Here is a 14,539-nt window from a genome sequence, read left to right on the forward strand (position 1 = left end):
TTGTTCAGCTAGTTCCTTCTTAGTGGCTGCTGCCACAACTATGGCGTCAACTGGGATTCCCTTGCTCCAGTGTGGTCTATCACAAGGGGGAACTAAAAACTTGCCCGGGCGCTTGGGGATGGGCTCCACAGTGTCCAGTTCCTTCAAAGCATGAAACCAGGTCAAAAAGTTCATCCGTCTGGGGGGGGGGGGGGGTCACCCAAAATGTAGACGGGCCAGCACCAAAAGCCTCCAGGAATACCAATTCCTCAGGAGAAAGACAATGCGAACACCAGCTACCCTTTTTGTTTGAGGATTGGCGATTGTGGGGATCCTTCACCCTCATCAAAATCAGTGTCTTCCATGACAGACTCCCCAGGGAGTCTATGTGCCTCTTCTTAGATGTTTCTCTTTAGAGGCACCTCTTCTGTTGGGTGTTCGGGAGAGGTATCGGAAGGGGGGGGGAGCAATCCCTTTGGAGAACATGTATGGAAGCTTCCTGGAACTGGCTGACACAGAGTAGGAGAAAATGATGGGCTCAGAGATAGGACCCACTAAGGGCCACTAGTCAGGATCTGAAATAAAACAGGATGGCTCTCTATGCAAAGACGAAGCCCTTTATACTACCTGAAAGGCTGATGGACCCTGGGAAACCTCATCCCCTTCCTTGGAGCCGAAGCAGCCAAGGATGCGAGGTCAGGGCCAACCCAGTATCAGAGCCTTCAGAAGAGAATCAGACCAGAGCTGTCTAGGGCCAAGGCTATAAGGGGAAGGGACAGATCCGACAAAGTAGGAACACAACCCCTCAGACCCGTCGCAGACTTCTCAAATCTGAGACCTGCTCTGATCCAAAGGTGTTAGAGCAGGACTGGTCAGGGACACTGTCAGAGTGAAGAAGGGGAGCTTTCTCAGATCCAACGTTGAACCTCTCGGGGATCTCGTATCTTGGGACTCAAATCTCAGGTCAGATCAGAGAAGTAGACTGTATAAGCTGAGCAGGTGTACTTGTGGATCCAAGACAGGATTGAGTTGGCAGGACCTCCATTTGAATGTGAGCCCTGAGAAAGCTCCATATCATCCTGTCCACACCTGCCTCTGTCAAACTCCTTGCAGATCTGGATAATGCTGTGGATGCTGGCCTAGAATGCTTCCTCTATGTTTGGAACAGCTGTGAAGGCACAGCCAGAGAGACAAGCTTTAAAACAAACTTCAGCGTACGGATTCTACTAGTCGGATCCAAGGGTTTAGGATCCAAGAATAAGGAGGACAGTAAAGGGACAGCTCACTGTAGGGGCTGAGCCAGTCCAATCTGAGGGTGGCCTGACGGACTTTGGATCTGAAGAGGTTGGATCCGAGACCTTCTGTAACTTTTCTGGCAGTTCTCAGAAAGCTTTCGGAGATTTCTGAAAATGCCTTTTCTTTGGCTCCAAGGCAACTTACGATGATGTGGAGGGTGTTTGAGCGCCAGCAAAAAATGGAAATAATCCTTTCAAGATCATTTTATATTGACTATCAGAGTGTGCCCTACGACTGAAAGTGGTGCAAACAGGGCATGGAGAGTCCAAATGGGCAGTTCCCAGACAATACACGCACTTCTTGTAGGCATCAGACTTGTGGATCTTGTGCCCACAAGAAGTGCACTTCTTGAAACCTGTAGGTTTCTCAGACATCGTAGGCAGCAGTTAAACAGCAACTATTTCAACATGAAGGGAAAAAGGGTTAAACAGGTAGTAAAAGACAAACTTTTTTGTTATCTATATAAAGAAGTATATACAGACAGATAGGGAGAAAAATCTGTAATACAAGGAAAATGCCATGTACCACAAGTGGTACAAAAGAAAGAAAACAAATAAGGAACAGAAAGGTCGAAAACCCCAACACCTGAGACAACTGTGCGAGGAAGGAAGGTTGTTACTAACTTTAATCACAACTAGGAAAAAGACAGTAACGAGAAAAAGGAGAGAAAATGTAAGAGAGACAATTCTTACTGCTCAAATTGGATTGTCCATCTTACCTCCGATGGGGGCAAACGAGATCTGAGGCGCTGGAGACAAAGTACAGCATTATGGGTAAAGGGAGGAGCTCAAGAATTGGATCCGAAAGTCTTCTGTATGTGGCCGAGTCTGATCCAAGGTTCAGATCCTAGACCCATTTGTGAGGAAGAATCAAAAGTACATCATCAGATCCATGAAGTAAAACTAAACGCCAAGAAGTGTACAATCTTATCCTTTGACTCCCCTATCACATTAGCTACCCCACTCCTGAAAATTAAATCTGTATTTAAGGATCAGTGGGAAGTGATGATGATAAACTGTCATTTGATTACCACATATTAACTGTTGTAAGGAAGTCCTTTTTTAATGCAAAGCTTGTATCTAAATGTACTGCGTCCAGATTAAGGGATACGTTTGTTCTACTGTATTTGACACTCTTCAAGCCAACCATTGAGTAAAATGCCCTTTTGATAAATGTCAGTCCAAACACCAGTCACAGCAGGAATGATCACAATGCTTTCTCACTAAAAATATCAATGGGCTGAAATCCTAAAACTATGCAAATCTTCTCAAAGATTTGTCTCTCATCTCAGTATCATACACGCTACTGAGACCTTTGCCTTGCAAAAACAGCTTCAACAGAACCTATAATGTCAGACTGGTTATATACTTGCACATTATTCCAATGGTATAATAAATACTTGCTCAAGAGATCTCAATCCCTTTTGCAAAACAGGGACAGATTTATATCAAAGAGAATACTGCTGCTATGGAACAGTCTTCCACCACATAAAGCAAACAGAATTTACTCTATTCAAATGTAATTTGGATGAATGGACTGGTAACCACAAATTCACCCAGGGTTTAGCACTCCTGTCCCTCATGGATAAAGAAAATGTAAATCTCCCAGCATATCCTTGTTCACACTGTCTCTGCGTTATTCATACACAAAACAGAAGGGATAAAAAAAACTACCATGGGAATGTAAGGCTAGGCTTCTTTAAGATCCTCAAAGGTCAATAGCCTAGTAAGTAGCTAAAAACCTATAAGGCCTTGAACAGGTTCTCACCAAAAGTGCAACCAGGCCACACAGTGAAGTCCCATACATATTGCTCAGTAAGATACCAGCAGAGATCAATGCCCCTCTGCTCCTCCTCTTACTGGAAGTAAAGTAGCAGCCTTAATCCCAAGATGGCTTCTAAGAATCAGTTTTAAGACCTTACAGTGACTGATAGTTCCTATGAAGGCTAGGAAATAACATCCCTCTGCTCCTTCTCTCACCAGAGACAAAACAAAATAACTTTTTCCAAGTTGATTCCTGAAAAGCAGTTCCTATGCCCTCCAGTGGTTGATAGTCTACTCCAAATATTACAAATTTTAAAAGTGATATGGAAAAGGAAAAAGGGACTAATACTCTAAATATAGTAATCAACACTAAGTATGTGGGATGGTATGAAACAAAGGCTCACTCAAGCTTTAAGAGTTTAAGGGGAGGGCCTTCCCAATTAGAATGCTTAGTGCCCAAAAGAATGAGTGGATAGGATAAAACCGGGAGGAGCTTCCAAAGTCAAATTTCCAATAAGAGTGGGCATCTCAAAAGCCACCAAGTTTAAAAGCACAACAGGAATTGGACTGGTAGGTGTGATACAATTTGTAGTCCCACACCACTTACAGCTAAATAAGAGTATATCCAAACAGGAATATCCACCCTACATCCCTCACACACACTGCTCATCACACACATCGACTGCCTTATGCTGAGGAACTTAAAATAAACATTCCCAAATCTCAGACACCTCCAAAGCCACATAACGGCAACACTGCTTCTCAGCAACCATTAAAATACACACCAAAAGCAAAACCCAACATGTCACATAAGCATATACCCAATGGTCCCCCAAAAGCAAAGCTCATAAGGCAAGCATATAATTTTACCAATACTCTTTTCATTGGGGACTCCATTGTGTCACACAGATGCCCCATACACCAGGTTAGACAAGGAGAAGATAACAATTAGTTGCCTATCAGAATGATCTACAATATCACATACACACTCAAGTCACTGCAACCCAGTTACCAAAATGATTCTATTATAGTCCCAGTGGGTGTAAATGACCGGAGACGTAACTCACTGGACTACATGAAGAGAGACATAATGGATCCCACAAAAAATATGTCACAAATAGGTACAAACCTTGCATTGAGCAGCATTATACTTTCACCAAGGATGATGCCACAGTACGAACATAAAATTATTGATTTTAATAACTGTCTTAGATTCTGATGTCACTCCAGGAGGATCCAATATCTGTCAGCATGGGAAGACATGGTCAACAGACCACTCTGCTTTTCCAAGGATGGGCTGCAATTGTCCCCTCCCCCAGGCTTTCAGATATTGCATAAAACTGTATCCACCCCCTTACAGCCTTTTTTAGGCAATGCCAAAAAGACAAACCTACCAACATAGTGAGAAAGTCTCCAAGAAACCTTAAGATGTTACTGCTCAGTGCTGGGAGCCTCAACAAAAACTCCATACCCTCAAGCCCTCCCCACTGTAGAGAATGTAGACATCTGTGTTATGACCAAGACTTGATATGAAGCCACAGAACGTACTGTGACAATGTAAGGCTACATAACCTTCCACACATTTAGACCAACAGCACAGAATGGTGCCAAAGGTGGAGGTGTCTCGATTTGCGTTAGCAACAAACATACCTGTAGGTCGTGGTCGATGAAATCCTTTTTGGCAAGGACAAAAGAGCTCATATCATTTTCATAGTTTGTGTTATTAAATTCTTTTTGAACATTAGAGCTCTTGACTGACTTCAGCCCTGCTATTTGGATACTTGTAGGTTGGTTAAACAGGATGTTACCATGGAGATTATCTACGTTCAAGTCACCATAAATGAACCAAAAGTTTTTCCGGTTCGATTCTCGGCTGGGGTGCCTTCTGTGTGGAGTTTGCATGTTCTCCCTGTGTTCGCGTGGGTTTCCTCCGGGTACTCCGGTTTCCTCCCACATTCTAAAGACATGCATCTGGAGCATTTCTCCCTGGGCCTCCGCTGAAAACAGGCTCTGTGAAACCTAGTCGGACATTCCTGGTCAACAAATGTTAAATAAATAAATAAATAAAAAATAAATAAAATAAATAAGGTCCCTCACCATGTCATGGCTAGCTACAGGTCACCACCTATGCCCCTAGAGTCTCACAACTTGTACCTAAACATATTCATCATCCAACCAAACATCCTATTCATGGGTGACTTTACCCCTGTACAGAGTGGGAAATTTACAGGGCCTCAAACTCACAGGAACAGCACCTCCTGGACTTCATTAACAAGAACACCCTGGAAGAGATTGTATATGCTCCAACCAGAGGATCAAATATACTCTTGATACTTGTCAACATAGGAGAGTGCTGCAGCCCCCTGTATCATGTCCTCACTGCTGAGGTCAGATCACAAAGCTGTCTCCGCTGAAGTAAAAATCAACCTGGAAAATCCAGCTAGAACAGTAACAGTTACGAACTACTCTAAAACCGCCTACATCCAAAAGTGACAGTTTGTCAGAATTCCAGGCTTACCTAAACCCTGACACCATAGCTACTTACGCAGAATTATTCAGAGTCCCTACACAATCATGTGAACATCTGCAAAGTGGCTGCTGGACCTACCAGAAGTAAACCCAAAACAAACACTAGAAACAAACCCCACTGGTAGAATTATCACCTAAACAGGGTTTATAATAAAAGAAGAAAACTCACAGCCAAAATTAGGAAGAGCAACTCCCTTAAAGACAGGTGCTCTCTTATACAACTAAACAAGAAACTAAGAGGTCTAATTAAGTCCAAAAAGGCCAGCTATGAGGTCAGGTTAGCCTCAGGCTAAGGACATTCACAAGGCATTCTTCAGCTATGTAGGGAACCTTAAAGGTAACACACAGCAGTGTGCTGAATGGGTGGTGAATGCTACCACCCTCACTGATCAGGGTGACTTAACAAATCTGTTGGCTGATAAATTCAGTTCAAATTTCACCACCCACTCCTCCCCCAGCTCTGCCAGGTAAAATCCCCTCCAACATACTGCCTCCAAATATTAGCAGGAACCAGGTGCTGGCAGCACTTGCTACAGCCAAGAACACCTCCTGAACAAGTTCCAACATCATCCCCGGTTGCCTCCTGAACAGTCTAAAACATGACCTATCAGGACTACTTGAGGCACTCTTCAATTACAGGCTTGAAAAGTGAATGGAGGACTGCAACAGTCATCATCCTCCATGGGGTGGACCATCAACTGATCCAGGGAACTACAGACCCATCAGTCTAATAGCCTAATATGGAAAGTCATGGAATAAATTATCATGGAAATGATAAACGAGGAAATTGGCAACCTATATACACTGGACCCATCCCAATTTGGCTTTAAGGGAAGGTCATACCTACTTGTAGACTACTTTGATAGGATCACCAAGGTAATGGATGAGGATAAAACAGTACATACTGCATACCTTGACCTATCAGAGGCATTCAATACAACACCTCACTCAGGCACTGTTGATAAGCTCTCTGATCTAGGCATAAAGCCCTACAAAACTCACTATACTGCCAGACAGGACTCAAGAAGTCAGGATCTGTGAGACCACCTCCACCAAGATGCCATCACCAGTGGAGTACCCCAGGTCTCTGTGATGAGCCCACTCCTGCTGGGCATCTACTTCTTGAAAGTCAAGGTAATGCTCAAGGCCTGTGGCTCAACAAGTTCACAGACGACTGTAAATTGGGAGTTAATACAGATTCTCACAAAGATACTTGACATCTTGAAAGAGGTTTAACACAGACAAATGCATGGTGCTACAGCCACGGACTTTTAAAACTCAATGCCAAAAAAATGCACTACAATATCCTTTAGGAAACTGTCAACCCAAGTTAATTACTTCATCGATAAAACATCCCTAAGAGTTGACTCAGTAGTAAGGGATCTGGGATCATACGTAGACAGCCGGAATGGTCACAAAAGTTTTTGTTTTGTGACCATTCCTTTTTTAAGTTTTTTTATTCATGAATACCCTTTCCTACACTGATCGCCTAAAGGCTTCGTCTTTGTATTAGGTCTCCTACAGACTGCTAAGAGAGAATTTTTGCCTGGCTTACAGAACTTTGTCAGACCCAGCCCTGATGGATTTGTTGCACATGTGCAAAACAACCACCAGAAATACTACATCCAGGGATCTGAACTTCATTCATGACAAATAGAACATGCTGAAGAGACAGATGTGTGTCCCAAAAGATCCCTGCACTAATGAACAGGCTCCCCGTCCATTCCATGTAAAACAGAGTTCATTCCGGACCTTTCTTAAATAAAACCTTGACAACTGGATGGGAAATTGTAAATTTACCCCTGGTCTTACCCCCATGTCCCTTATGGGACAGACGCCATCAATAAGAAAAGTATTATCCTAACTCCCCCGTACAAATCCATAGTTACCTCTGTACTAACATGCCCCCTCCAAAAAGGCCTATGACACTCGGGATCCAAATGGTTTGAAGTGCGGAGCTAGGCTTGTAAGGACCCTGGTGCTCGTTAACTGAGTAACAACCTATGAACCTATAAATAAGAAATCCTATTTCTCAACTCCTCCCACTAATTAGCTACACTTAATTCCTTTTAGTCAGTGAATGGAAAAGGATTTTTTTTTCTGACCCTAGCCAAGAACGTTTAAAACTTTACAAAGAAAAAACTTTACATTAAACAATATTAAAAAATAAACTGTAAAACAAGAGCAAAAATCAAAATAAATCAAGAAACACAAAAATACAATACTGACCCCCCCCCCCCCCATAATAGCACTAAAGTTTGCCTACAATTCTAGAACCCTCCTGACTACTGAAAATAAAATGTAACCTCATCGGGCAGAAGGGACACCACTACCCTACCCTTCACAGAGTAAACTAGCTGCCACTGACTGCCAAAGCATTCATCCACTTCAACTCACTAACCTTCAAACTCTTATACAATGGTCACCCATCCTCTACTTGCAACAAAACTTCACTGAAGATTAAGAGCATATTCCCTATGCTCAACAAATATGGATGCACCCCTATTATCCAGACTACGTTTAACAAAGTACTATTCAAAAATCCTTTATAAAAATTGCCTCTGCTGATTGGAACTCCCTCACTCAGGACATCAAAAACCTTACAGAATACCCAGCTTTACAAAAAAAAAAAAAAAAAAAAAAAAGCTTCCGGATCATATAAGAGAGATTAGCATAAATGTACCTGTTATAACAGAGTTTAGTAGTTCGCACCAGAATGATGTTTGAAAATAATGTAAATAGTGTGAACAAATGTAAACAGCACTGTTGCTTTTAAAATACTGTAAAAATCGTGAAAACATTCTGTAAACATAACCAAAGCTTTAAGTACTTGGATACCATTATGTATCAGGCAGACAGGATTATTGAAAGGTTCTGTTAATGGACTCTTAGCAGACTAATGATGCAAAAACGCTGTGTGTAACAGACAGGGCATGCAACCCTACCAATTTAGAGAAGTTGGCTTCTCTTGGAAAGGGATTTTCTACCTGGAACAATGGTTCTAGTCAATTTGCTACAGAAAGAAGAATGCTGTGGAGGAGAAAACATGGAAGCATCTCTGTGCTTTAAACATTAATTCCTGCCCAAGAAGGGAATTACTGAACTTTGCACAACCAGATTGTATCTTTTTATTTATGGGAATTTGGGGCATTGAAAGATACTTTTAATGATGTTCTTTGGTCATAACTGTAGACAATTATTTTTCTTTGGTGCACTATAACTGTAGATAATTATTTTTCTTTGGTGCACTCGTTTGTCTGAGAAGAGTATCAATCATAATCAGAATCACATTTATTGGCCAGGTATGCACAAGCACACATACAAGGAATTTGACTCTGGTTTCAGTGACTCTCCAAGTATGAATTACATAAATGACATACATACAACTATTAAGAACAAGACCAACGACATACATGCAACTATTCAGAACAAGACAAAAAAGTAAATATACATATACATACAAGGTGTAAAGTGCAACTCAGTGCAAGAGATACTGAAATAAGCTCTGAAAGAAACAAGTATTAACAATATGTATGCACCACTATGCCTACTGTTTCATTAAAAAAAAAACTTGTTTATTTAATGTACTTATGCACTTTGGTGCAGTACTATACCACACACTGTACAATGAAATGGGTAGAGATTCAGCCACTGAACAACCTTCTATATTTGATTAAACTTGGGGAAAACATCCACTTAGCACATATCTGCATGACCATGAATCTTTGTTAAATTAGATATTTATGACCATGCTATTACTATGTTGTTAACGGTTAGATGAGCTTTATATGTATTACTATTATACTGGACTTAAAAGAATGATGAACATTATACTGCAACTAAATAAGCTTGTTAATTTTTGTAAAGTGTATAGCCATTTAGTTTTGGTGACAGTCTTAAAGAGCTCTTGTAGCATTCTGCCTACCTAGGCAACAAAGTAAACAAACACCTTGGTTTAGGCCTGACCACAGTCCTGTTATATAAATGAGCAAGAATAAATCAAGTTTTCACTACCTTACTTAGGGAAGTCATACTACAAAAATACACTAATGCCCGATAGTCTAAGTGCATTGGGATCAGAGCTTTGTTAATAATGGCACAACAACTCAGAAAAGGAGTAGTTGCAAGCGAAAAAAGAAGAACGTGCAGAGTATAATTGGGCTTAGTTTTCAGACACAAACCTACTCGTGAGTCCTTCACTACAAAGCATGCTAACACTGTGCTATAACACTCAAGTTATAAAGGAATGCAGACAATGTGGCTTTTACATAATACAGTTCTGGGCTGGAACTCATGCTGGACTGCTAAGGAAAATACATTTTGATATGGTAAAAGAATGCAGTTTAATCTTGCAACACTAACAAATGAAATGTTACCACTGACAAATTCAAATGAACTGAGACAGTTGACAGTTGTCAGTTTTCTGACTCAAGCATTGTATTTGACATTTATCATTTTGGGTCGTGCACCAAATCTGCGGTACAATCTCTGCACTACTGGTTTCACTGTATCATATTAAGTAGTAGTTATTACACGTAAGAATTGCTGGCACACAGTTACATTAAAATTTCAAAAATTTAAGGGACAAGACTTGAAATGGGAGTGGGATGAATTCAAGTGCTTTGTTACAGGACAGGGTAGCTTCTTAACTACTGGAGTGTTTGACTGTAGAACTGCTTTAAAAAGGGCAGAGGGTAAGCACAATGGATGGTTTACAGAACAGCATACTATGGCTAAAGTTACACAAAAAGGAGACAGTAACCGGACCTGGTCACCCTCATCAAACAACATGCTTACATGAATCAGTGATTTACTATCTGACAGCTAATGTGTATTTAATGATGTTCATCACTGAGGAATAAGAACCAAAACTTTTTAACTAATTATGATTAAATACACGACAGGAATACAAGGAATCTTTCAAGCAAAGATAAGTAAGGGAATTAAACAGTAATATTAAATGGGGGGGGGGGTAAAAGGTAAGGAGACTGTTTTACTTGTATACAGGAACATGAACAAGTAAAACTATGTGCCACACCATGACGGGGGGGTGTAAGCTAAAAGAAGAGATGGGGCACATGGGGTTGGGGGATAATAGCTGCACAACTGAAAACAAATGAGACATTCTGAGGTCAGTTTCGACAGCAAACAAATATATAAATTCATGCATACATACCTACATTAAATGAAGGCAGGATCTCCTGCATCATTCCTATGTGAGTAAGTTTCAATATTTTTTACATCACATCACTGAGACCTGATTGCCAGACAGTGAAATATTACATCATATTGCACATCTGATGACAATCCATACTCTCTATAAAGTTCAATTTTAATGACCAGAGACAAATGACCAAATTTCAACTTACTACTCATTCTGTCAGGGTTCTTTCCACTGGCCAGCAAGTGAGAAAGATATCGAGCAAAACTCTTAAAAAGATCCTGTAAAGGTAGGGAAAAGAGAGAGATGTAGTACATGCTAAAATTAATTTAAAAAAGTCAGACTTTAGGCAACTGAGGACTGCTTTCATGGTGTAACACATATATGCTTGAATATATGACTTTTACATAGCTTTTGCTGCTATATACAGCTTTATGCTTTCAATCTACAGTTGCTGTCTTTTTACATAATTCTGCTGCTGGTTCAATCTTCAGCTCCTCTTTTCAGGAATACATTGCTATCTGTAAGAAAAGGTGTTGAGCATATCATTGCCCATTACATCAATGTTATAGAAGCCTTGCATTTTGCAACATCTGTGGGAACACCTTACAATGATGGTATGTTCTCTAGCTCATATGTGTTAATGTATGGGCAGACTTACAAGTGCCCTCCCCTCCCTCAGGAGCACCACGTCTACAGTTATATTATTCAAAATCCCCAGTGACAAGGATAAGAACTATTCAACAGCTATCTGACAATTATCCAACTATGATCAAAAACTATAAATGCTACCTTATAAAGCATTACAAATGGAAAACAGAATTCTGTGATGGATTCATCTTTTAACAGCATATACTTTATTTCTGTTTTACTAGTCAAAGTTTTCTCACATAAGAGAATTTACTGAAACAGTATTAACAGCTAGAATTATTTTAACCATGCTAAACACACACATGCTCAGTGCTGTTTGAATTTCCAGCTGTGACCATAAGGTGGAAAGGCCTGTAGAGACACTGTGAGCAATGATTCCTCAAATCAAATCAATTGAGCAGTCAGGTTTTCAGAACCACATTCACTACTGAAGAACCCTAATACTAAAACAATCCCCCAACATGAAATGTCAAAATAACAGCTGGCGAATTAGTTTTATGAACGTAACAGTTGCCAACGAACAAAACAGCAGTCTGTATGCACCTCTATATTAAACCTCTAACAATGGACTAAGAAATGCTGTGTCCCTCTCTCCTTAGGATGCAAATACTCCATTTACTAGCAAGATCCAAGGCCAACTCATTGTACATAGCCTAGTCATAACAGCAAAGATTCTGCACATCATCTGTATAAATAGCAAATTCCATGCCAGGTGATCTCTACATCCCTGGTGGACAACAGGATATTTACTAATCACCTCAAACTCCATTCAAACATTTCACAAAGACAACAGTAAATAAAAATGGGGGAAGGAAGGTGGGTGCCAATACTGATAGAAAGAAACAGATACTGAATATTCACTGTTACATCTGCCTCACACAACATATGTACTTCATCTCTGATGTTCATGTGTAAGATACCAAGCTATGAATCAGGTATGAGGGTGGTAGCACATGCCAGTATACCCTGAACAGTACAGTCATAAAGCTCCTCACCTCTTCTACTTCGGACTGTGCATTCAATCAATTGTGTTGATGCAGACTAAGGAGCAAGGTGAATAGCAGTCTGCCCTTTAACTGCTTAATCTCCTAAGAAAAATCTTGCTGAGGCAGTGAGGTGAGTAGGAAGAACACAGCAAGTTGAATGGACTTCATTCCTGCTGAGTGGCCTCATCTGATACAACAGGTCTGGCTCTTTCAGTCATCGAGGCCTCCCTTTTACAGAAAACTGTACGACTCCCTATGATGCTCGGAACATTTTTCATTTTAAGTAGACAAAGAAACTACATTTAACCAACACTAGGAAAAGTTAAGAGCAGTAACACACTACTCTAAAATGCTTTTAAATGTCTAGCTCTCCTTGTTAAAGTTTTCTTATTAAATTTTGCTCAAGAATTCTGTCTTATACTGGAAACTTCTTATTAAAAACATGACTCAGATTTCTTCAAAAATAACCTAACACATGCAAAATGAATGAATGAATAAATAAAATAAAACTTTGCAATTTTCTCTTGGGATCTTTAGTAGTACAAGACAAACTTATGCTCTTACTGTAAAAACTGTTCTACAGAATGATCTTCAACAGTGGGTCTACAACTTGCTCTCTAATTCAATACTTTTCTATGAAGCACCCATGTTTGGGGTAACATGCACATCCTCTACCAGTGCAAGCTATGATGTCATGCGTCAGTATGAGAAACTGCCTAGTTCCTTAAGCCAAACATTTTATTCCTGCAAATTAAGTTCAATGACAGAAACTAACACTATACAAAGATACATACATAAACATTTGTAATATATACTGGAAATGCAACCACAAAGGATGAAGAAACTGAACAGGCACAGAGGTAGATAGAACCCGGTTAACAGGGTATGCTCACAGATCAAGTGATATAGTGAGAGGAAATGATGCATTAGATACTGGGGCCCTTTTTGGTGGGATGACAACTGAGAATAATCCCAAGCAATAGAAGTCCCTGAGGAGATAGGAGCTGACAAAAAGACAAAGCAAATAAGAAGTCTGACTTCTGAAACACCAAGACACCAAAGGAGCCCTGACTTCTAGTCATGATCAAAGCAAGAATGTTTACTGAAGGTGTAACTCAACTGCAAAATGGCTGCAATGTTTAAAACAGACCTGGTTGGAGCAAGCACTAAATTCAGTCATTCCCCAATGAAGGTGTCTTTAACAGTATCATTTTCAAACACACAGTTTGCCATCTGGTGGCAAAAGATAATGCAGACCGCACTCTGCAACATTTTCAAACTACAGCCTGCCATCTAGTGGCAAAAAATAATGTAGAAAGCTATCCACTTGGAGAAGGACTGTCTGCCAACCGTCATTATCCAAAGCAAAGGCAATGAAAATATTTTTTCTTTCTAAACTCATGGATTCACTTCAGGAGAAATTTGAGCTGGTGATTCTTGTCCAGGGTATGCACAGCTCTCCTACTCTTGGATTCTGCACCAGTAAAGAAGAGAGGGAGATGAATGAACTTCTTTATAAAAAAAAAAAAAAAAAAAAAAGTTCAACCACCATTTTCAAGGAAAAAAAAATCTGGTCGCTCTTAAAACAGACATCATATCCCTGTGAATGACTAAATGTGGTTCCCTACACAGAATGGCCTGAATCCCCCAATCATGTATCCAGATGTGGCAGCTACAGAAAGAGAAATTCTTCAAAGAGATGAACCTCAGATGATTTCTAAGATGGCTGCACACCGATCAACAGCTTAACCTCACTTCTCCCAATGTGAAAAACAAAGCTGAGAAACAGCAGCCAGGGATATTGTCAGCTTGAGTAAAATTCAGTTACTGGCTAGTAAGCATACTGACTGGATGCCAGCAAAGAGGAAACAGCCTGAAAGAAAATGAACTAGAAAAGTTGGAGAGAAAAGGTACAGTTGTGTACACTTGCAGTCATCACACTTGGGTTATCTGCCTGCAGGTATCCCTCACATTTGGCCAGAATACCAGAGTTTTGGGATTTCTGCATCAGATGTTGCTTCTTCCATGACGTCAGGTTGTCAGGGGTATAAAACAGGCAGCATTACATCAATTTTTCTTGCCCCAAATGTCAGGAGCCCCCAAATAGGAAGGATATGGTGGGGAACACCACCAGTAGAAAGTAAATACTACTGCCATTAAAAATGGCCATAGAG

At 40.4% G+C, this 14,539-nt stretch overlaps 1 protein-coding gene across 5 annotated transcripts in view; it reads right to left on the reverse strand.

The window, feature by feature from the left end:
- Nucleotides 1–14,539, reverse strand: part of RECQL5 (RecQ like helicase 5) — a 1,160,282-nt gene that overhangs the window by 59,957 nt on the left and 1,085,786 nt on the right. For all 5 annotated transcript variants that reach the window (XM_044084963.1, XM_044084964.1, XM_044084962.1 and 2 more), the window contains exon 12: nt 10,937–11,009. In XM_044084963.1, the coding sequence (XP_043940898.1) occupies nt 10,937–11,009 (73 nt within the window). The remainder of the gene's footprint in view (nt 1–10,936; nt 11,010–14,539) is intronic.

Source organism: Protopterus annectens, chromosome 10.part0 (assembly GCF_019279795.1).
Source record: "Protopterus annectens isolate FY-2018-M chromosome 10.part0, PAN1.0, whole genome shotgun sequence".
NCBI lineage: Eukaryota > Metazoa > Chordata > Ceratodontiformes > Protopteridae > Protopterus > Protopterus annectens.